General features: G+C 44.5%; 1 protein-coding gene across 1 annotated transcript in view; it reads left to right on the top strand.

Annotated features, from left to right (window-relative positions):
- The window catches only part of LOC143284220 (CD109 antigen-like), a 58,984-nt gene that overhangs the window by 9,133 nt on the left and 24,884 nt on the right, over nt 1-24,967 (top strand). Inside the window, exons 8-18 of the mRNA XM_076590885.1 lie at nt 796-880; nt 1,850-1,952; nt 2,446-2,676; nt 3,746-3,979; nt 5,129-5,230; nt 6,501-6,563; nt 7,438-7,629; nt 8,980-9,129; nt 11,793-11,948; nt 12,814-12,871; nt 18,076-18,244. Coding sequence (XP_076447000.1) covers nt 796-880; nt 1,850-1,952; nt 2,446-2,676; nt 3,746-3,979; nt 5,129-5,230; nt 6,501-6,563; nt 7,438-7,629; nt 8,980-9,129; nt 11,793-11,948; nt 12,814-12,871; nt 18,076-18,244 — 1,543 coding nt within the window. The remainder of the gene's footprint in view (nt 1-795; nt 881-1,849; nt 1,953-2,445; nt 2,677-3,745; nt 3,980-5,128; nt 5,231-6,500; nt 6,564-7,437; nt 7,630-8,979; nt 9,130-11,792; nt 11,949-12,813; nt 12,872-18,075; nt 18,245-24,967) is intronic.

Raw genomic sequence — 24,967 nt, 5'->3', positions numbered from 1 at the left:
GTGTGTGTGCGCGCATGTCTATGTGAGCATGCGTGCGCGTGTGCGTATGTGTGTGTGCGCATGCGTGCATGTGGATGTGTGTGTGTGTATGACAAATTACCTCTCGATGCCCTTATACGTCATAATATTCAACAGTAATTACGTATTTGTCCTAAATACGATGTTGGTTTGATTGGAAACGAGTTTCATTTTTTTTTAAATTATGGAATATGCAGATTTGCAAATGTCCGAAATAAGTTCATTCCAAAGAAGTATTCGATTCCAAAAGCAGCTTATTTGTTTGTTGGCAGTTCGGTGAAAACAGAAAAGAGAGTGTTTGAAATGTGGGGTGGGGGGGGGGGGAGACTTTATTTATTTTATTTTATTTTCTAATCACAATTCTAACTAACTTAATCATTGTTGGAGTTTAAATTTTGGTGTACCAAAATAGCAATGATGTTGCTTGATATCCTTGCACGCCCCCCCCCCCCCCCCCAACCCCCCCAGCTGGTTTCAAAGGACTGAAATACACTGGATTCGTTTGTGTGTCTCTGGATTCGATCAGCTGTCACGGCCTGCCCAATGTGCTGGGTCAGCGCGGACTGTGCTTTTTTGTGATGTAACGTATATGGGTCAGCCCTCACACTTTGACACCTCCTTGAAACTGACACTGAAACTGAACCGTGTGTGTGTGTGTGTGTGTGTGTGTGTGTGTGTGTGTCTGTGTGTGTCTGTGTGTCTGTATGTCAACTTGTGTGTGTGTGTGTGTGTGTGTGTGTGTGTGTGTGTGTGTGTGTGTGTGTGTGTGTGTTTCAGTGCTGCCCAAGTTTGAGGTGACGGTGGAACTGCCTTCCTACGTGTTGGAGTCTGCAGCCAGCGTGCCTGTGACTGTCAAGGCCAAGTGAGCGTTGGTGTCCGGTGTTGGGCTGTGTGGCGTTGTAGTAGTAGCAGTGGTAGTAGTAGTAGCAGCAGTAGAAGTAGTAGTAGTAGTAGTAGTAGCAGTAGTAGTAGTCGTAGCAGTTATTGTTGTAGTTATTGTTTATGTTTATGTTGTTGTGTCGCGTCGTGGAATCTGTCGGCAGCATTGACAGTACAGATGGTGACTGTCAAAGCCAAGTGAGAGTTGGTCTGGTGTTGTGCTGTGTGGTGTTGTAGTAGCAGTAGGAGTAGTAGTAGTAGTTGTTGTCTATATACACAGAGAAGGAAATATACTTTGCTTTTGTAAACTCCATGTGCTTCGTACAAAAAAAACAAAAACAAAAAAAAAAAACCCCAAAAAACCCATCATAATCTGGATGCGTATTTACTCCCCCCCCCCCGTCCCCCCATTTTGCTTTAATTGTTATGTTTGTTGTGGTTGTGCTTGTTGTTGTTGTAGTTGTAGGAGCTTTTATTTCTTTTTGTGTATGAGTTCTGTAAATCATGGGGGAAAATGGAAGAAAAACAACAACAAACAAACAAGAAAAAGAAAACCATTTGAAACTTGAAGACGGTTTCCTCGGAACTGACATAGAAAATGACACTGAGCATTGACAAGAGTGCTGTTGTATGGCTTGATTGACAGGTACACTTGGGGCAAGACACTCTCCACAATAATCAAATTCTTGTCCAGATAGTTGGGGACAGCAGTTACGTCCTCTACTGTTCTGATGGTCATAGTTGAACACGAATGACTATGATATACATTGACAATAGTGCTGTTGTATGGCTGATTGACAGGTACACTTGGGGCAAGACACTCTCCACAATAATCAAATTCTAGTCCAAATAGTTTGAGACAGCAGTTACGTCCTCTGCTGTTCTGATAGTCATGGTTGAACATGACTATGATATACATTGACAAGAGTGTTGCTGTATGGCTGAATGACAGGTACACCTACGGCAAGCCGGTGTCCGGGTCAGTGGTGGTGCAGAGCGAACTGACCCACAGCTATTACCACAGCGGTCCCCGCACCGTGCAGAGAAATGGACAGGTGTGTACGTGTGTGTGTGTGTGTGTGCTCGCGTGCGCGTGTGTGTGTGTCTGTGTATGGGAGGGCGGGGTTGGTGGTGGTGATGGCGGGGTGCATGTGTGCATGTACATATATATATATATATATGTGTGTGTGTGTGTGTGTGTGTGTGTGTGTGTGTGTGTGTGTGTGTGTGTGTGTGTGTGTGTGTGTGTGTGTGTGTGTGTGTGTGTGTGTGTGTCTCTCTATGTACAGGAAATGGAGAAAGTTTATACAAAAACTGTTGTTTGTCAACTAAGACTCGCTTTTGATAAGAGATGCCCAATGTTTCAGACCATATGTCTGTCTTCATGAACAGGTAAAAGCGAAGGTAAAGGAAAATTGATGAGTATTAATCAGTACAGGAAAATTTATGAGTATTAATCAGTATAGGAAAACAGGAAAATTGATGAGTATTAATCAGTATAGGAAAACCACACCACACCACACCACACTAACGCCCTGTCCCACACAGCTGGACGAACAAGGCAGCGTGGTCATCGACTTCCCCATGACGGAGCTGCACCACCTGTCCACGTCTCTGTCCAGCAGAGGCCTCAAGTTCTCCGCCAACGTGACGGATACCCTGACTGGCACCACCCGGGGTGGATCCAGCACCGTGCAGGTGTACACCCACAACGTCAAGCTGGAGTTCCCTGCCTCCAACCCCAAAACCTTCAAACCTGGCCTGGACTACGTGGCGTATGTGAGTTGGTTTGTGTGTGTTGTGGTGTGTGTGTGTGTGTGTGTGTGTGTGTGTGTGTGTGTGTGTGTGAGGGGGGCGGAGAGGCGGGGTGGCGGGGAGGGGGGTGCAGGGAGGGACGGGGGGAGGGGGGCACGCTGGGGGTTAGGGTTGGCCGGGGGTGGGGTTATGGATGATGTGTGGGTGTGTGGCTTAGGGGTGGTTGCATGGCTGTGTGTGGTTTGAGGTGTGTGTGTTTTGTGAAGGGGGTGTGGGTATGTGTGCCCTATGAGTGTGGGTGTATTGGTTTTAGTTGGATATGTGCGTGTGCAGATGGGTGTTTTGTGAGGTGTGTGTGTGTGTGTGTGTGTGTGTGTGTGTGCGCGCGCGCACGTGCGTGCGTGCGTGCTGTGTCCACATTTCCCTCCAGGGATAAATCATATCAACGGTGACTAGCAGGAGACAAAAATCACAAATGTTCCACTCTATCTTCCACTTTCAAGTTAGGCTTCAACAACGATGAATAAATCTTCCCATGTTAAATTCCATTTGTTGCTTTGTCTTCATTACATCCAAGTATTACTTGGTGGTACAGTTAATCAGCTGAATAACGTAGTCCCAAAACCAAGGCGCTGAGGATCCACTTCTTCACATCAGCTATCCTGAAGCTCCACAGTCCCGACCTCAAGGACTCTCATTCATTTAGAACATCAAGTGTCTCCCATGACACTCAAGACCCCCAAGGTCTATCTTATCCACTGCTACCGGCGACCCCTGCTCCCGTGTTTCCAGAGTGGAATGACAATTTCACAATACGTCAGTTCGCTGACACATGTTCACCTCAGCGCCAAAAGCACGTGCACCACCAGCCCTTCTCCACAATTCAGGTTCAGACCAAACTGCAGAACTATAGCCATACAATAAGTCTTCCCTTCACAAGCAGGCAACACTATCAACCCCAAACCAATGTCATGACATAGCTATCTGTCTATCTATCTGTCTATCTATCTATGTTTGTGTTTATTTGCACGTGTACGTCTCTCTCTCTCTCTCTCTCTCTCTCTCTATGTGAAGCTTATGCGTGTGTGTCCAGCTGAAAGTGAGTCAACCCGATGGTCTCCCCCTGGTGTCGGCCGCCGGTCAGTCAGTGACCATCGGCGCCACCGTCACCGCCGAGCTGCCCACCCCCGGCACCACCCCTTACCCCTACTACTACCCCCGCACCACCACTTTCCACCTCCCCGACCTCTCCCTCTCCATCCCCCAGAACGGACTTGTGCCAATACAGCTGACCGTTCCTGGCAACGCCACCAGCATCAGTCTGCATGTGAGTGTGACCAGAAGTTTTGTTGTTGTTGTTGTTGTTGTTTGATTTGGTTTGGTTTGGTGTTGTATGGTAGGTGGCTGGCGTCAAAAGTATGCGGGATTTTTGTTTTTTCTTTTTGTCGTTTGCCTCGTGAAAGGCTTGGGAAACAAACAGAAACGGGTGGTGCATCAAGTTGTGAACGCAGCGCCACCAACGTCTGCCTGCAGGTGAGTGTTACCATATTTTTTTCTTTTGGTTTAGAGTGGTGTGGTATGGGTAGGTGGCTTCGTGTCCGTTGTGGACAGCTTGAAAAACAAGATAAAAAAGACCACAAGGCACGTCCAACTTTTGACATTGCTGGTATGGCAGATGACCAGTGTCAAAAGTGTGCGTTTCCGTTTCCATTGCATTTTTATTATTAAAAAAAAAGAAGAGTTTTGGCACGCGTGGCTATTCTACAAACTTGCCGTGAACACTACAGCCGAGTGGTTAAAGCAATCAATATGAGGGTCATGAACTCAAATCAAGGTAGGAGCGCACTGCTGGTTAATGAAGGATGGTGTTGGTATAAAAATAGCTCGAAACCTCAGTCACAAACAAAGATTGGCCAGTACCAGTGGTCTGAGGTTACGCTATTGCTAATAAAAGGGCAGGACAGGAGGAGGCCCATCCACAGGATCACAGACAAGACAAGGCATCGCGAGGACCAGCGTCGGACCGACGACCACAGGACTCCACCACCTGAGCACAGCCAGGACACAGCACGGACCACGGACATCGACAGCGGCCAGAACACAGCGAGGACCCCCCTCGAACCGGCAACTAGGACTACACCCCCACAAGACCACAGGACCAACGCCTTGACCACACCACACCACACCACACCCCCATGGATAAGACCACAGCCCCGAACAACTTGACCTGAAGAGCTCATTGCCGACAGGTCGTTAAACTCAACTCTACACACCCATCCAGCATTGTCAGTTTCCAGCCACATGAGGCGCGGAATATTGTTAATGTCAAAACGTGTACAGCGGTACACAGTTGGTAACGGTATGGCTGGTCTGTACCTGATATCAGGTACGTAGTATGTAGTAGCGAATGGGTTTTAACCAACAAAAAGAAAAAAACAAACAAACAAACCCCAAAACCCTGTATGCATGTCGCCAGGTCACCTTGCAAAAAGTAAGCGCCTACAGCACCATCCAGAAGAGCTATTCCCCGAGCAACAACTACATGCAGCTCTTCCTCCGTTCTTCGGCACAGCTACAGGTAGACAATCCGCGCGCGCGCGCGCGCGTGTGTGTGTGTGTGTGTGTGTGGTGTGGTAGTGGTGGTGGTGGTGGTGTGTACGTGTGTGTGTGTGTGTGTGTGTGTGTGTGTGTGTTACTCAGCTCGTCGTACGTCATGCAGACAACCACTGATGTTTTTGTTGTTTCTTTTTCTTCTCTCGAGGAGGAAGGTGGCAGAATGGCTAAAACCTCAGGATGGCTAAAACGCTCAGCTGCCAATACAGAGAGTCTGTGAGGGTGTGGGTTCGAATCCCGCTCTCGCCATTTCTCCTAAGTTTGATTGGGAAATCAAACTGAGCGTCTAGTCATTCGGATGAGACGATAAACTGAGGTCCCGTGTACAGCGCGCACTTGGCGCACCGAAAAAGAACCCATGGTAATGAGCGTGTTGTCCTCTGGAAAAAAAAAATTGAAAAAAAGAAATCCACTCTGATAGGTACACAAATATATAAGCATGCACTCAAGGCCTGACAAGCGTGTTGGGTTATGTTGATGTCAGGCATCTGCCTAGCAGATGTATTGTATCGTATGTGAATTTGTCTGAACGCAGTGACGCCTTGAGAAACTGAACCTGAAACTTCGCTCGACTATTGTTGTTGTTGATGTTGATGTTGTTGATTTTAAGAGTAGTAGTAGTTTTGTTGTTGTTGTTGTTGTTGTTGTTGATAATGATGATGTTGTTGTTGTTGATGTTATTGTTATCGTCATGACAGTCGTTGTTATCAATGTAGTTGATGTTACTGTTATCGTCATGACAGTCGTTGTTATCAATGTTGTTGATGTTACTGTTATCGTCATGACAGTCGTTGTTATCAATGTAGTTGATGTTACTGTTATCGTCATGACAGTCGTTGTTATCAATGTTGTTGATGTTATCGTTATCGTCATGACAGTCGTTGTTATCAATGTTGTTGATGTTATCGTTATCGTCATGACAGTCGTTGTTATCAATGTTGTTGATGTTACTGTTATCGTCATGACAGTCGTTGTTATCAATGTAGTTAATGTTACTGTTATGGTCATGACAGTCGTTGTTATCAATGTAGTTAATGTTACTGTTATCGTCATGACAGTCGTTGTTATCAATGTTGTTGATGTTACTGTTATCGTCATGACAGTCGTTGTTATCAATGTAGTTGATGTTACTGTTATCGTCATGACAGTCGTTGTTATCAGTGTAGTTAATGTTACTGTTATCGTCATGACAGTCGTTGTTATCCACGTGCCCTTCGTGTCCTTATCCCCGGCAGGCAGGCGGTCAGGCGTCCTTTGAGATGAAGGCCACAGAAGGGGTGGACACCCTGGTTTATCAGGTCAGTGACCCAGACCCACTGGACACACAGACAGCTGACCGACAGACAGACAGCTGACCGACAGACAGACAGCTGACTGAGCAACAGACAACAGGCAACACCACCACCAACACCAACACCACGCAACACCACCAACACAACACCAACACCACACAACACCACCAACACAACACCACGCAACACCACCAGCACAACACCACCAACACCACACAACACCACGTAACACCACCAACACAACACCACGCAACACCACCAGCACAACACCACCAACACCAACACCACACAACACCACAAACACCACACCACACAACACCACCAACACAACACCAACACCATGCAACACCACCAACACAACACCAACACCACACAACACCACCAACACAACACCAACACCACACAACACCACCACCAACATCACTCAACACAACACCAACACCACAACACCACCAACACCACACCAACACCACCAACACAACACCACCAACACCACACAACACCACCACCAACACAACACCACCAACACCACACAACACCACCAACACAACACCAACACCACCAACACAACACCAAAACCACACAACACCACCAACACAACACCAACACAACCAATACAACACCAACACAGCACCACCAACACAACACAAAAACCACACAACACCAACACCACCAACACCACACAACACCACCAACACAACACCAACACAACCAATACAACACCAACACACCACCACCAACACAACACAAAAACCACCAACACCACGCAACACCAACACACGCAACACCAACACCAACACCACCAACACAACACAACGCAAACACCTCACTTCACCTCGCAGTGCCTCACATTGTTGCCTCCCCCACTCACGTGCCTCAGGTGATGTCACGTGGTTCCATCGTGGCCGCGGGCAGCGTGTCGGCAGGGGGCGCCAGCAGCGCCACCTTCTCCCTCCCCCTGCAGTCCAACATGGCGCCCAACGCCCGCATCGTCGTCTACTACGTCAGAGCGGACGGCGAGATAGTCACTGACTCCATCAGCTTCGATGTTGACGGCGCCTTCCAGAACAAGGTGACGATAGCGTTTGACGTCGACGATTTTTTTTCTTCTCAAAATTCAAGATTTATTAAATCTGTGAGCATCTGGGCATGGTAGAATTTTTACATATTATCATCAATGACTTAATTCAACAACAAAAATTGTATTTGTATATGATTTTTTGGGGGGTAAATTCTCGGTGTGGTGAACCAGATCTTTTTGAACTGGAATTTGATGAATATTTACTTATCTTTTTTTGATCAACACTTTCCTTTCTGTACACAATGTGTACCACATACAATTCATCTTGGAAAAGGGATTTCTCTGAATCACCTGATCAGTATAAAGCTAGAAATATATATATATATATATATATATATATATATATATATATATTAATGAACACTTATATTGTCCCCATTTTTCAAACTGTTCAATACAGCTGACACAATCATTGATCAAAATAAATCAAGAACAACGCCCGCTCCACATCTGTTTCTTTATATCCTAATCTGTCACACACACACACCCACACACACAATTTATCGACGATAATGTTAACATCAACACTAACAACAATGATGATGATGATGATGTTGACATTAACAGTAACGTTGACAAAAACATAACGTTGACAATAACATAACTTTAACAATAAGGTCAACAACAATAACAACAACAATGATAATGATATCAATAATCATCGTCATCATAATAATAATCATAATGATAACAGTAATGTCAACAATAACAACATCCTAAACGTTTATAATAGCCATAACGTTAACAATAATAACACAAACAGTGTCAGTGACATTAATAATATTAACGTCAACAATAACAGTAGAGATTGCAATGATATATCTTTTTGAAATGATAGATTTCAAACATAAATAAAAATACAAAGTCAAACGACAGAAGAATGGAAATAATTTTAGAAACAACAGAAAAAAAAAAATCCAGGATAGAAAAAAGTAGGATAAATTCTTTTGGTACAGTACAAGAAGTGAATTCGAACACAGATAAATCACACTGATATGGTGTGCATATCATTACATTACATTAAAAATGAGAAAAAAATGTGTGTCTTTTGATAATTATGTTGAAGAAGAAGAAAAAGAAGAATAAGAATTGTAGAACCACCAACAAAACTGCACAAAAAAACCGATTCGTTATGATTATGATTATTATCATGGCTGATATGACTATGATGATTGTTAATATTCTTATTGTTACTTCTCCTTCTCCTCCTTCTACTGCTGTTATTGTTATTATTCAAAGAAAAATAATTTTGTTATCATTATCATTGTAATTTTTATTTTCTATTGTTAACATTGTTGTTGTCATCATCATCATTATTCCTTTCTGTACGTGTGGTACCAGGTGTCAGTGTCTGTGAACACCACAGAGGCCGAGCCCGCAGACAGAGTGCAGGTGACTGTGAAGGCGGAGCCCCAGTCGACGGCTTACCTGTTGGCTGTTGACCAGTCCGTGCTGCTGCTAAAGTCCGGCAATGACATCACTTCCTCACAGGTAGGGCACTGACTCGCTTTGAATTCTTCCTGTTCTTTTTTATTTATTTATTTTATTTATTTATGTATTTATTTATTTTATGATTATTATCATTATTATTAATTCATTTATCTATTATTTTATTTTATTTAAAAAAAAATTTAGTTAGTTATTTATCTATTTATTTTATTTTATACGCTTATAGTTGACTTCATCAAGTTTTTGCGCCTTATACATATTATTATTAGTAGTTCTTTTTTTTTTTTTCAAGGCCTGACTAAGCGCGTTGGTTTACGCTGCTGGTCAGGCATCTGCTTGGCAGATGTTGTGTAGCGTATATGGATTTGTCCGAACGCAGTGACGCCTCCTTGAGCCACTGAAACTCTTCTTCTTCTTCTCCTCCTGCACACTCGGCTTATATAAGAGACTGACAAAATTGTACAGCTGGGCCAACAGCGAAGTGAGAATTATACGATCAATGATTTCTCAACTGCGGTGGGAAGTCATTTACAGCTCAGTCTTTTGTGAAGGGCTATGGTTCTCAAACTTGGAGGCAAGATTGCACTGTTTCTTAGTGCTGGAGACCACCCCCAATGCTGACTGTCCGAAAACCCTCTTGGCCGAGAGTGAGGGGTTGTATGTAACTTGGGAAAGACACTCTCCACAAAAATCAAATTCTTGCCCATTTAGGATGACAGTTGCCTCCTCTGCTGTCGGACACGACTGACTATCATGTATTATAATAGGCTGATAATGATGGTAATGATAATGATAATAATCATAACAACAAGAACAACGAGTAGTTATGTGTATGGGTGTGGTTGTGGGTTGGTGGGTGGGTGTTCTTGGTGTTTTTTTTCTCTTTTATTTTTTGAGTAGTTGTGTGTGTGTGGGTGTGGTTGTGGGTAGGATGGGTGTTCTTGGTGGTTTTTGACTCACTTGTGTAAACAAAGTGAGTCTTTGTTTTAACCTGGTGTTCGGTTGTCTGTGTGTGTGTGTGTGTGTGTGTGTGTGTGTGTTGTGTGTGTGTGTGTGGGTCCGTGGTAAACTTTAACATTGACATTTTCTCTGCAAATACTTTGTCAGCTGACACCAAATTAGGCATAAAAATAGGAAAAGTTCAGTTCTTTCTAGTCATCTTGTTTAAAACAATATTGCACCTGTGGGATAGGCACAAAAAATTTTAAAAAAAGAAGCCAAATTATAAGCAAACCACATTTACTGTTATATTTATATTTTTTTTATTCTCTAAACTTGGCACTTTGATCTGATATTCTGACACAACAACAAGAGCAGTCATTTTTATCATTTTTTGTTCAAACAGGAACTTCTTTTGCTAAGCATGGAAGTTATATTTATCTTGCATGTCTTTGGTACAGATAGTAAAAAAGGGAAATTAATCTGTAATTAATGCTAGGGGACTTAATTTGCTTTAAACTGATCTTTCTCATCTTAAACATTACATTTTGAAATTATACTCAGTACGTAAAAAGCTTGTGTGTCTTACTCTCAGTGCACAGGGCTTTCACAATGTTCTTTCGCCCAAGTGGTCTTTTTCGGAAAATACTAAAATCAATACGACGAGTGGACTTTATAGATCTAATGGCTGAGCCCTGAAGGTCATGGGCAAAAATCAATTGCGTACACATATTTATACATATTCAAAGCGCGTGCTCATATTCTTCGCGAACGCGAACGACGCCATTTTGTTTCAAGTTGTTGACCTGCCCACTCAATCCTATATTCAACCGACAATACACGATAACATGTGATGGAAAGTTGGAGAAGGAGACCGTTAAATATTTATTCAGAGAAAGATTTGTGAATGCCTCATCACTTACTGGATTATGCCCCAAACTGCCATAAAAATATCCACAGAATCAGTCAGAATTCACAGTTAAAAATAATAAACCATGAGAGTTAATACCCTTGAATTGATGAAACGTAAAAATTTCCAGTCTTGACTTTTCTCAAAATGAAGTCCTTTTCACTTCATACGACGTTTAGAAGTACTTGTACTTGGCTCTACATGTTATTAGTTTAACAAAATACTCAATTTTCATATCAACTTTAAAACTATAAAACTATAATGAACATAAAAGAGAAATTGAATCGACCGTGTCAACCGGGTGTAACTAAACTTGTACATCTATCTAGATCCAGAGAAAACGGCTAAATGTTGCAGTGTGATTGCGGCGATAGCCACGTCTCCTTTACCGCGGACTTAAAAAGAATTTTTAATTACCCTTAAAGATTTTTTGAATGCCCAAGATACACCAGAATAATATGATTTAAACAGCGTTCTCACTGTGAATACCGCAATCGATTTATCGCCCTTTAAAAAAAGCATGTTTAAATATCATATATTTGAACGTCAGTTAAGGAGCCACGATAGTGTAATGGGTAAGATAGTTTCTTCTCACCCGAACACGCGGAGTTCGAATCTGCCGTTAGGACTTTTTTTTCTTTTTCTTTTAACCCGAAGCTTTATAATAACAAACACAGAACACATTTTAACGATTAGATTTTTTTTTTTAAAGTGTATCACAAGTGAGTCTTGAAGGCCTTGCCTCTCTTGTTGTTTTTTTTGTTTTTATAGTTTTTTTTAGCACAGTTGCAGAGCCTGGACCTCATCCTGTGATGGCGATGTGATGTGATGTGATGCGATGTGATGTGTGCTGCAGGTGATGGAGGAACTGAAGAGCTATGACACCATCAGGACGCCCGGCCTTGACACCATCATGCCCTTTGGCGGAGGCATCATGGCCCGGAGGAAACGCATGATTTACTTCCCTTTCCCCGTCTACTATGGCGGCAGTGACGCCAACACCATCTTCCAGGTGCGCTTTCCGCTCACGAACACCCCTCTTTACCCCTTCTCCCCCCAGTCCCCCAGCCCCTCCCTCTGCTCCTCTCCCCCTCTTTTTTTTTGGCAATATATTTTTGTCACAATTTGTCACAATAAACGAATGATGAGCGCCCAATAGCAGTCGTCAGTCGGCTTTACCCAGGTAGGCAGCATGTTGTAGAAATGACCCCGTGTTTGTGAAGCGCTTAGAGCTTGGTTTCCGACCGAGTATAGGTGCTATGTAAGTATCCGTATCATCATCATAATTACCATCATCATCACCATCACAATTTCCCCTTTCTTTTCTTTTTTTCTTTTTCATTACAATTTCCCTTTTGCTGTTTTACATTGGTCCCTCCTTTCTGTCCATTTCCTGTGTTTCCACTTCACCATTTTCTTTTGCTGTTTCTCACCCCCCCCCCCCCCCCCCTCCACATGTGTCATTTCCCCTTGTTAGCTGGATCCTATTTCGACCTTTCCTACAGTGTGTTCGCTGCTTTATAAATGTTTTTCTTTTCGTCTGAAACCACACCATGTGAACAAATTTTTAATGCGAAGAACACGGACACAAACGCACGCACACACTGAGTAATTCCCGTCTCTCTTTCCTCGCCACGGCGCTTCCATTTGACAGTAAAAACAAACAAACAAACAAAAACAAAATCACAAAACAATAATGAATTATAATAAAGATCATTACGAAATAATCATAATATTGATGATAATGATAACAATAATAATGGTGATGACGATGTTGATGATACGATAATTACGAAATAGTTATGATAATGATAATGATGATGATGATGATGACGATGATGATGATGATGATAATGATGATGATGGATGTCCACCAGAACGCTGGAGTGGTGGTGATGACTGACGCTATGGTCTACCATCACGTGGAACCCTTCCGTGAGTGCACTGACCTGACCTGTTCCGTTCGTTTTGAAACAAAATTCATTTTGTTCTTTGCTTTTCCTTCTCTCTTTTTCAGCATTCTTCTCGTTCTTCCCATTTTCTGTCTTCTTCGTTGTTGCTTGTCGTCGTCGTCTTCACCATCATTAGCATAATCATAATCAGTTGTCTTTTTCGTGTCCGACTATGACCATCAGAACAGCAGAGGAGGCAACTGCTGTCCCGACAATCTAGGCTTGAATTGGGTTTTCGCGGAGAGTGACTTGCCCAAGTTACATCCCCACTCTCTCGGCCAAGAGGATTTTTTTTTTAGGACATTCGGCGTTGGGATGGTTCCCAAAGGCCAACCAGCCCCCAAGGCTGCAGCACTAAGATCCAGTGCAGTCTTGCCTCCTAGTTTGAGAGTCATAGTCCTGCACAAAAGACTAAGCTGTAAATGACTTCCCATTGCAATGGAGAAATCATTGATCATACAACTCCCACTTTGTTCCTGGCCCAACTGAAAGCTAATGTCTATCTGTGATATAAGCTGAGCGTTGGGCATAACACACACACACACACACACACACACACGCACACACACACACACACACACAGACGCACACAGACACACACACACACACACACACACACAGACACACACAGACACAGACACACACACACACACACACGCACACACACACGAAAGAACAGCATCTATCGACAAACATCCATCGCTACGTATTGACATTACGTGAAGACAAGTACACACACACAAAAAAAACGTTTGTTTCTTTCTCTCCCCCCTCCCCCACTCCCCATCCTCCTTCACAGCTGTTCGGTATGAAATGATGGAGGCCATGGGTGGGATGGCACCCGGATTTGGAGGAGGGATGGCACTGGCAGGTGGAGCTGGGATGGCAATGGGAGGTGGAGGCTTCAGCCAGCCGTTAAAAGAGGTGGAGACAGTTCGCTCCATCTTCCCAGAAACCTGGCTGTGGGACAGTGCCACCGTCGGGTAACCTGAAAAAAAGAAAAGAAAAAAAAAAACACACCAAAAACTGTTGGTCAACTATACTCTAGCGAACCTGCGCGTGTTTTCTCTCCCTTTTGTCCTTTAACCCTTTCACCGCCAGTCAATTTAGAGTGCAAAATTCCCTTGTGCTCTAAACCTAAAAAAATATAGTGTCAAAGAACAGCTTGGGACTCTCCCTGCGATGTGTAGAAAATATTTTGTCCTATCCTACCACCGAACATTAAAAGCAGTATGTTCATGGATAACAGTCCCGTGATCTGGTCACCTTTTAGTGACATGCGTGCTCTAACTGTCTGCTGCATAAATGCGAGTTTGGCAGTGAAAGGGTTAAACAATGTTGTATTGTCACGTGCTAGTCTGCAGTTTGTTCTCCTTCTCCCTTATACAAAGTGGTATTCTTTGTCATTTGCTAGTCTGCAGATTTTTGTTTCTGCTCCTTCATACAAAGTGGTATTCTTTGTCAATTGCTTGTCGGCAGTATTGCTCCCCCCCCCACCCCCCTTTTTAAAAAAAAGTAGTATTCATTGTCCATTATTCGTCTGCAGTTCTATCCCCTCCTTTATACAAAGTGGAATTCGTTGTCAACTGTTAGTCTTCAGCTTTGTTTCCCCCTCAATACAAAGTGGTGTCCTTTGTCACCTTTTAGTACGAAGCTTTCTTTTCAAAGCCATGTTGTTCTCATTGCTGGTTGAGGGTAGTTTTATTTAGAAAACAACAACACCGTTTTTTGCTGTATGGCTAAACTGTCATGCACCTTACTTCAGGGTTCGGTGTAGGCTCTCGAGGACGGACCAGCGTGTTGGGTTTTGTATTTGTATTTGTATTTCTTTTTATCACAACAGATTTCTCCGTGTGGAATTCGGGCTGCTCTCCCCAGGGAGAGCGCGTCGCTACACTACAGCACCACCCATTTTTTTGTATTTTTTCCTGCGTGCAGTTTGATTTGGTTTTCCTATCGAAGTGGATTTTTCTACAGAATTTTGCCAGAAACAACCCTTTTGTTGCCGTGGGTTCTTTTACGTGCGCTAAGTGCATGCTGCACACAGGACCTCGGCTTATCGTCTCATCCGAATGACTAGCGTCCAGACCACCACTCAAGGTCTAGTGGAGGGGGAGAAAATATCGGCGGCCGAGCCGTGATTCGAACCAGCGCAGTCAGATTCTCTCGCCTCCTAGGCGGACGCGTTACCTCTAGGCCACCACTCCAGGGTTGTAGCGTAAGTCGGGAATCTGGTCTTTTTTTCCCGTTATCTTAATTCATTTTATTCTGTTTTAAGCGTATATGGTGTAGCCTACATGGATCAATCCGCACACTTTCAAACCTTGTAACTCAAACTGAAGTAAGTGGAACCGTTACTCACCATTTAAAAAAAAAAGAAAAAAAAAAAGAAAAAAAAAAAGCTAAACTATCAACGAGGGTAGAAAAGTCCTGACGAGCGCGTTTTGGTTTATGCGTAGCTCCCGCGGGTATTAGTTTTTTTTTTTCTTAAAGCAGTTGCGGTGCAGCGTGTAATAATTGATCCATCTGCATGCTTTGGTGCCCCATTGAACTGAACGGAAACGGAAACCGACGGTAGGCGTAATGAAGTACAATATTCCAGGCATGTATTCTGGCGATTTCGAAGAAGAACAGCACTACTGCTGATTACTCGTGTACTGGAAGAGGAGCATTTCTATCGGACACACGTGCACGCGGGAACGCGCACATACATACATATGCGCACACATACATGTACCTGTGTATATGCGCACACATAAACACATACATCCACGCACGCACGTACACAATCAGACACACATACAGGCACTCGCTTACACGCATGAGCAACGAAACACACATACTACACATACACACACACACACGCACACACACACACACACACACACACACACACACACACACACACACACACACACACACAGAGTCATGCACTCGGTCAGTGGATTGCTGCACGCATGCAAGCATGTGCACACATACACACACACACACACACACACACACACACGCACGCACGCACGCACACACACACACAAACAAACAAACAAATACAAAGAAAAGAAAGGAAAACAAACAACAACAACAAAACCACGTCCACCACACACCATGACCAAACGGACCCAGAAATCGAGATACAGCAGTGTGTGTCTGGGGAAAGGCTGGCCCACACTCTGCAGAAGTCTCCCACAAAACCTACCCGACAGACAGGCAGGCAGGCAGGCAGGCAGGCCCTTAACAGGACCCCATGGGGCACAGAGCAGTGGGGAAGGAGGATCAAGGCAGACATGGCACTGGAACCCCGACACAAGAGGCGAAGGGAAGCTGCCGGATTGACATTGGCACAGCTGGAAAGAGTCTCCCAGAACCCTGTGTGTTGGAGGAATAATTATTGCAGTGCCACGCCCCCCCCCCCCGAACCCTCCCCGCACGGCCCCCCTAGCCCCCCCCCGCCCCCCCCTCGCAGGAATTAGGAGGGTTAATGAAAGAATTAACGGACCGTTTTAAAGTGAACACAACGTAACAGCGTGGCGTTTGGAGCTAGTCACTCAGTTACTGGAAGGAACAGATGAACCTTTTCAGATCTGTTTGCATCATGCACACTTTTACAGTTTACTCGCCGAGGTTTCAACATGACTCTGTGTGTGTGTGTGTGTGTGTGTGTGAGAGAGAGAGAGAGAGAGAGAGAGAGAGTGATGGATGGTATGGGAGCACGAAATACTCGCTGTATCAAAGCTAGCTGTCTTCATCTGACAAAAGAATACTGATACTACTATTGCTACTAATGCTACTACTACTACTACTACAAATGATAAAAAAAATCTGCTGCATCATAAAGACGCAGGATGAAACAGCGTGATGCACGTGGCAATATGACTGTCACTGCACGTGGCAATATGACTGTCACTGCATACTGCTACAGCACTGTCAGCCCCCAGAAGCAGGAAGAGAGGAGGGAGAGAGGGGGGAGGTGGTGCTATGCATCCCGGAGCACGAGGAAGTTGTGTGACGTCAGCTCAAGGCCGACATGTGCGAACTGACTGTTGCACAGCCTGGTTTGCCTGGCGTGCAAAGGTCTTTGGAGACGGAATGATCGACGGACGTGGCAGGCTGCAGTTCTTCCTCCGGGATCAGCCCGACACTGGTGGTGCCTTGCAGGAAGTGCTGCACGTGCGCTCTGCTTTTCCCGAGACATGGTTGTGGGCCGACATTTCCCCGAGGTGACAGCGGACATGAGGAGGGAGAAGGGGGGGGGGGGGGGGGAGGAGGCGTGTTGGTCCTGGGAGCTGAGTGCTGTGTTTCACGGATGTTTGTTGCACTGTTGTGGTGGTCAACTGTCGTTTCAACGTTCACACGCACGTGCATAAGTGTAAATAAATCACTTTGAATGTGATATGTTTATTAACCACTGTTTTCGCTGTACTTAGCTTTGGTTTCAGCTTCTCACGCGCCAAAATGCACACAGTTACATCCATCAAACACCAGCATGCTTCCCCCCCCCCCCCCCCCCAGCTGTTGCATGTGTCAGTGAAAGTGTCGCTGAATAACAGCATGCCTTGGTCGTGACGTGCTGAGGTTCAAGGAGCGCGGTGCGTCCTGTATGGTGGTGTCCCAGTGTAGTGCAGCTGTTTCCTTGTTCGATGGTGTTACAAAGAGCAGGTAACGTCTCCCTCTTGGTGTTACTGCTGGTGTTACACTCATGCGTCACTCACACCTATCTAGGCTTTCAACGCCCTGCCAGCGCTTTGGGATTTTGCGAAGGTCCGGCACATGCTCCTCATTTCTGGATGGTTGAAGAGAATGTTTTTTTATGGGTCAGTCTGTGAGATTGGAAAACTCCTCGAAACTGAAACTATTACTGTAGTGTTGTGGCTTTTGCCGTTTTGTAAGTCTGTTTGAAAAAAATAATTCAACCATCGTCATGCCACCGCTCCTTTTGGGGGGGGGGGGGGGGGGGCACGAAAGGTATTCGTCAGAACATTACCGCTCGTAGAAGCGGCTGAGAGACGGTGTGTCCCTGAATGGCTGTGCCGTGGAGTGTAGCGGAAGTGAATGACCCAGATACAAGCTGAATGACCCATAAAAAATGGAAGAAGGTCATGTCACCCAGCATGACCCAGATACAAGCTGTATGACCCATAAAGAATGGAAGTAGGTCAGGTCACCAGGACACACTCCCTCTGTACGCAGACGGCTGTCCCATGTGTGACGGCGTGTTGATGGAGCCCGTGGCGGCGGCAGGGGGGATGATGGGAGGAGGAGGGGGTGGGATGATGATGCCGCCATCCGTGCTGCAGGAAGTGGAGCACGTGAGGTCCGTGTTCCCGGAAACGTGGCTGTGGAGCAACGCTTCCGTCAGGTGACGCTCGGTTGGGGGAGGGGTGTGTGGCGGTGTGGGGGTGTGTGGGCATCAAGTATTGCACGTGGCTTGTCTGCAGTGTTGGCCAGATTGATGCGCTGCATGTCTTTTGCCCAGTGTGTGCTTTAGGCTATTCTGACAGCAGCCCCGAAATGCTGATCAGTGCTGTTTCCATGCTTCTTCTGCTTCCTAACAATTTGTCTGCTTACGACGGCAACAATGACAAGAAATAACATAATAACATCTTTTTTTTTTAAAAACTCCCTTCTCCTTGAACCCAAATAACAGCTATGACAAGAAAGACAGCTATGGCAAGACACAGATAGGCGAATATGAGCAGAATTATGGGCCAAACATAACTAGGAACTTGTTGGCAAAAAACAGAAGATAAGGCATACGAGAGAGAGAGAGAGAGAGAGAGAGAGAGAGAGAGTTCAATACAAAACTTAAGTTACACTGTCGACTAATTTTCTGTCAAATACTAGTACAAACGTACTGTTCATATTTCAGACAACGTGCTGAATCAGCCGCAACCCACTCCTTACTTCCACTATCCCTTAAAAGAAAAAGCAGATGATGCGTATACACATATGGATCAGCCCGCACGCTTTGACGCCTCATTGAAACTTGAAATAGAAACTATGAAATCAATTCACAACCATTCACATATTCCACCAGGAAAAATAAAGGAGACCAAAATATTTTTGTTTTGGCAAGTGCGAATCGTGAGAGCTGGTCTGACAATAATCACCAAGGACTGCACGGAGGAGGTCTTCTGTCTCTACCCCCCTCCACCCCCCCACCCCCCGCCCCCCGTGTCCTCCCGACGATTTTCAAGCGGAGGGAAGGGACTGATGATGATGATGATGAAATAGGATCAGCTGACTTGTGTTGTCCCTCCACAGGTCCGGTTTTCTACGAGCATCACGGTTTCTTGATGGGGGGAATCCGCCCGATGATGGCTGTGAACTCCATGGCTGGTGCCTCTGCAGCCATCAGCCCACAGGCGATACCCCAGCAGCCACCCAATCAGCCCCAGGCTGAACAGCTGCAGGAAGTGGAGCACGTGCGCAACGTGTTTCCGGAGACTTGGCTGTGGGCCAACACTTCCGTCAAGTAGGGTTATTTTCCCTTCCTTCTGACCTGGGCTGCATGGAAAAAGAAATCCGAGGGAATGCTGGTGTCTAGGGGTCGAGGGGATTGCGCTTTCAATCACGAGGACGTGTTGAAGTAGTGCTAGGATTGTCCTGCTGTGCAAATACGCCGGTCTTCTGTTGACAATGAAGTCGGCTTTGTGTTCAAACCGACCGTGTTTGTTCTGAGTAGCATGCTAGAGGCTTGTTGGTGGGTGACAGTCATTCGTGTGGTCATGGGAAAATGCGATGATGGCAAGGACTGGCGACTGCTTGATATGTTGCTGATAATGCTAACAACAATAATAATTATCATGATAATAATGAGAAGAAGTAGAAGATTGCAACCAAAGATAAGTTAAATAAACAAATAGTGTAGCAGCAGAAACAAAAACATAAGAAACAGTCATTGTTAAAAGCGTCATTAAGGTCCCTTTTGCATGAGATGTCCATTTTCCCCCCCTCTAAACAAGCTGTTTAAAGGTTGTCACACCGGCCCAATAGCACATTGATTAAAGCGTTCGACTTTAAATCTGAGGGTTCCCGGGTTCGAATCTCGGTAACGGCGCCAGGTGGGTAAAGGGTGGAGATTTTTACCGATCTTCCAGGTCAACATGTGTGCAGACCTGCTTGTGCCTGAATCCCCTTCGTGTGTATACGCAAGCAGAAGACGCGTTAAAGATCCTGTTATCCATGTCAGCGTTCGTTGGGTTATGGAAACAAGAACATACCCAGCATTCACCCCCCCCAAAAACGCAGTTTGGCTGCCTACATGGCGGGGTAAAAACGGTCATACACGTAAAAGCCCACTCGTGTACATACAGGTGAACGTGGGAGTTGCAGCCCACGAACGAAGAAGAAAGGTTGTCAACATGACGACGAAACGAGTTTCTCTCTTAGATTATCTGCTTGTCTTTCATATCATAAAAATCAAATGCCCTCTGGCTATGAAAGAAAAAAATGTCGTCTCCCCCCCCCCCCCCCCCCCCCAATCCTCTAAATCCTCCAGATCAACGTCAGATGATTGGCTTCTACACGTCCACACAGATCCCAAAACATAGCAATGATATTGATTCAATCCTCTCCCCACCCCCTGTTCAGGTTCACCGTGTCTTTTATTCACCAGTCCTGTAACGGATAGGTCACCACCCACCAACCCCCCCACTTCACTCTTTTACTCCACCCACATCCAGGAGAAGTAATGGACCAATTATTTACGTCTCCTAAACAGATCCAGGTTGTGATTTTTTCTGACAAACGGACTGATTATTTACGTCTCCTGAACAGATCCAGGTTGTGATTTTTTCTGACAAACGGACTGATTATTTACGTCTCCTGAACAGATCCAGGTTGTTGTTTTTTTTAGGACAAACGGACTGATTATTTACGTCTCGTGAACAGATCCAGGTTGTTGTTTTTTTCTGACAAACGGACTGATTATTTACATCTCGTGAACAGATCCAGGTTGTTGTTTTTTCTGACAAACGGACTGATTATTTACGTCTCGTGAACAGATCCAGGTTGTTGTTTTTTCTAACAAACGGACTGATTATTTACATCTCGTGAACAGATCCAGGTTGTGATTTTTTCTGACAAACGGACTGATTATTTACGTCTCCTGAACAGATCCAGGTGGTTGTTTTTTTCTGACAAACGTACTGATTATTTACGTCTCCTGAACAGATCCAGGTTGTTGTTTTTTCTGACAAACGGACTGATTATTTACGTCTCGTGAACAGATCCAGGTTGTTTTTTCTGATAAACGGACTGATTATTTATGTTTCGTGAACAGATCCAGGTTGTGATTTTTTCTGACAAACGGACTGATTATTTACGTCTCCTGAACAGATCCAGGTTGTAGTTTCTGATAATTTACGTCTGGTGAGCAGATCCAGGTTGGTGTTTTTTTCTGACAAACGGACACGGAAGACAGAGGGATGTCTTTGGACCGAGACTGATCAACACAGTTCGTCGTAACTTTGACCAACAGCTGCAGTACATTTAGCACGTGTGTGATCTCTTTCGATAGGCCTGACTGGTGTAGGTCGGACCTGTTGTTCGTTTGGAGTTCTTGCTGGCTTGCACTGTTCTGCTGTGGCGAGTGTTGGTAACGTGATGTCCTGGTGGGAAGGAAGATGTTCCACGGATGTGTTGCTACTGAAAAAGTTTAAATAAATTCCCAGGAGAGTCAAGATCACGATACTTACATATTCATCAAGGTTTTATGACACACATTTAAGTGGAGATCCTCAAGGAATATGCCCCACGGATGTGTTGCTGCTGAAAAGTTTCTAAATAAGTTCCTAGGAGAGTCAAGATTACGATACTTACATAATCATCAAGGTTTTATGAAACACATTTAAGTGGAGATCCTCAGGGAAGATGCCCCACGGATGTGTTGCTGCTGAAAAAGTTTAAATAAATAAAGTACGATACTTACATAATCATTCAGGTTTTATAACACAAATTTAAGTGGAGATCCTCGTCAATAAAACAAACAACAACTTCACTGCAGCGTTTTCTTTTGGACAATATCATCTCACATGGATCATCCGATATAATGTTGCCATGTGATTATATTACCAGTTTTTTTAAAAAATACCTCTACGGCATTTTAATTGTCACTCTTGCTATCTATTAGGGTGATAAATCTTTGTCTGCGAACGAAACTTCCTTGGAGATTGGGACTCCCATTTTATTCAAGTGAGTGAATCATCATTCTTGAAACTTTCAGTGTACATTACCACCTGTAGTTGGTTTATGTCAGGTGAATATCCAACAAGGCCGGTCGGTATCAAGCTGTATGGATGACCGTCTTAACTTAGTAATCCAAATTTGCCATTACGTTGTTCAGTGGCAGTCACTACCGTAGCCCTGCCTTGTCAACAATCGACAGTCCTGTTGCACAATGACACTGGAGGGCTTTGTTCTTGTAGAGCTAGATGCTTTGGTATTGTGCTGGTTCTGTTGGTATCTTTAAATGTACCGTAGGCATCAATTGCTGTTTGTGTGTGTGTGTGTGTGTGTGTGTGTGTGTGTGTGTGTGTGTGTGCACGATATATTTTTTTTCTGACTCAAGACAGAGTAACTCAATAACCCCCACCCCCACCCCCCACCTCCCCCCCTCAGTGTCCTAGTTCTCCTCCCCTGGGAGACGTTCCCTTTGAAAAAATAAAAAGTTATTGAGTTACTCCCGGGAGTGCATGTCACAGACCTGCTCCATGTCACCAGTGGATTGCTTCTGCATCACTTCAGATCCACTCCTTACTGCACTTCTGGACAGGTCTCAGGAGTACTCCCGGCAGTAACTAGTTCTGTTACAGATGAGGAGTATAATAAAATTATTATTATTATATTTGTATAGCGCTGAATCTTGTGCAGAGACACAAAGCGCTTTCGCACCAGTCATTCACACGCATGCATAACTCTAAAACTGGAAAAACTGAAGACAAGGAAGAGGCAGGGAAGGGATGCTATTTTAGGAAGAGGTGGGTTTTAAGACCAGACTTCAAAGAGCTGAGTGCGGAGACCTGACGAAGAGAAAGAGGAAGTCATTCCAATTGCAAGGTCCAGAGGCAGACAAAGAACCGCGGCCAACAGTCGAGTGTTTGAATCTGGGCATGCGTAAACAGAGTGGATCCGAAGCCGATCGCAGAGAGCGAGATGGACCCTGTGGACTCATAGTAAGTCCCATATAAAATCTAAGTTAGAAAAACAGAGGTAGAGTTTTGAACTATTTCAGTTTATGTATACATATATATGTATATGTGTGTATATTTTTTTTCTTTGTGTCACGAGTTGTCATTTTGATACTTACTCCAAGGGTGTGGAAAGAAAAGTACCCCGGGAGTGCTTCTTTGTAAGGGGCCATCACCCCACGCCTACCCCCACCCCGCCCCGCGGGCAGCCGAGGCAGGCCCCGCGATACGATGTGTAGCACGTGAGAAACGTCTTCCGTGATACGATGTGTAGCACGTGAGAAACGTCTTCCGCGAGACTCCCGCCCCCCCCCCCCCCCATGCCCCGCACCACCCCCCCCCCCGGCCCCCCGCAACCTCCCTCCCCCCCCCCACCCCCTGCCCCCAACCCGGTTCCCCAGCCCCCAGCCGCCGTGTTGTGTGCAATTTTGTAGATTGTTTGGTCCGCTTTTTCATCTTTTGCTTGCATGGGCGTCCTTGCTTTTATTTTATTTATTTATTTTTTTTAACCTGTGTCGTACATTTGCCGTGCTTTTATGTTGCTTGCTTGCCTTTGCTTGCTGTTGTTGTTGTTGTTGTTGTTGTGTTTGTTGCTGTTGTTGTTGTTGTTGCTGCTTGTTTGATGGGTTTTTTTTATGCTTGCTACTACGTTGACATTATCTTACTCAAGGAAGCATCATAGTTGTTTTCCTAAGTACAAATGATTTAAAATTAAGCTGGTAATGGTAGTTACGGGTTCTGATCATTTTCATTGATCATTTTATATGTAAATGTTGTTTTTTTGTGTGTGGCTTTTTTTTCTTCTTCTTCATAGTTGTGAATGTATAGGTAGGTATAGGTATAGGTAGATCTGTAGTCGTGATAGACGAATGGTGATACAATATGATGCTAACCATACGCTGGTCAGCGTTTCATTTTGCTGTGTTAATTTGAATCGTTTTGCCTTGTGTGCATCCTTTTTGACACATTGATTTCGATACAATTACTTATTTGTTTATGCACTTTATTTTCATTTTAGTGTAACGTTTTACACATAACTGTCGTAAATTCTCAAGGACTGACCAGCACCTCGGCTTTTTGCGTAGGTCATGTGTCTACTTCCTTTTGAAATTAGAAAACAAAAACAACAAAAAATCCAGCACGTGTTCTAGCGTATATGGGTCAGTCCGCACACTTTGACGCTTCCTTGAAACGTAAAGTGATTCTTATTACTTTAATTTTCAATATCAACATTAAGATGTTTGGTGGAAAACCGATAGTTACCAGCCACATAGCCTAGTTCGCGTATGTATTTATATCGTTCCCAATTTTATATTTCATTTTTAAGTACAATGAATCTGAATGGAAAATGCAGACTGGGTTAGCTATTAAAGAAAAGAATGTTTCGAGAGTGTTGCCTCGCTCTGTCTCTGTCTCTCTCTCTCTCTGTCACTGTCTGTCTGTCGGCCTGTCTCTGTCTACTTGTCTGTCCGTCTCTCTGCCTGTCTGTCTCTCTTTCTCCCTCTGTCGTGTCACACCTTCTGTCCATTCTCACATGCTAATAGTAATGATGATAATGGTAATGATTTGTGTTTGTATTTGTATTTCTTTTTATCACAACAGATTTCTCTGTGTGAAATTCGGGCTGCTCTCCCCACGGAGAGCACGTCGCTACACTACAACGCCACGCATTTTTTGGGGTATTTTTTCCTGCGTGCAGTTTTATTTGTTTTTCCTTGCGAAGTGGATTTTTCTACAAAATTTTGCCAGGAACAACCCTTTTGTTGCCGTGGGTTCTTTTACGTGCGCTAAATGCATACTGCACACGGGACCTCGGTTTATCGTCTCATCCGAATGACTAGCGTCCAGACCGCCACTCAAGGTCTAGTGGAGGAGAAAATATCGGTGGCTGA

This window comes from Babylonia areolata, chromosome 7 (genome assembly GCF_041734735.1).
Source record: "Babylonia areolata isolate BAREFJ2019XMU chromosome 7, ASM4173473v1, whole genome shotgun sequence".
NCBI lineage: Eukaryota > Metazoa > Mollusca > Gastropoda > Neogastropoda > Buccinidae > Babylonia > Babylonia areolata.
This window is presented reverse-complemented; position numbering and strand designations above follow the sequence as displayed.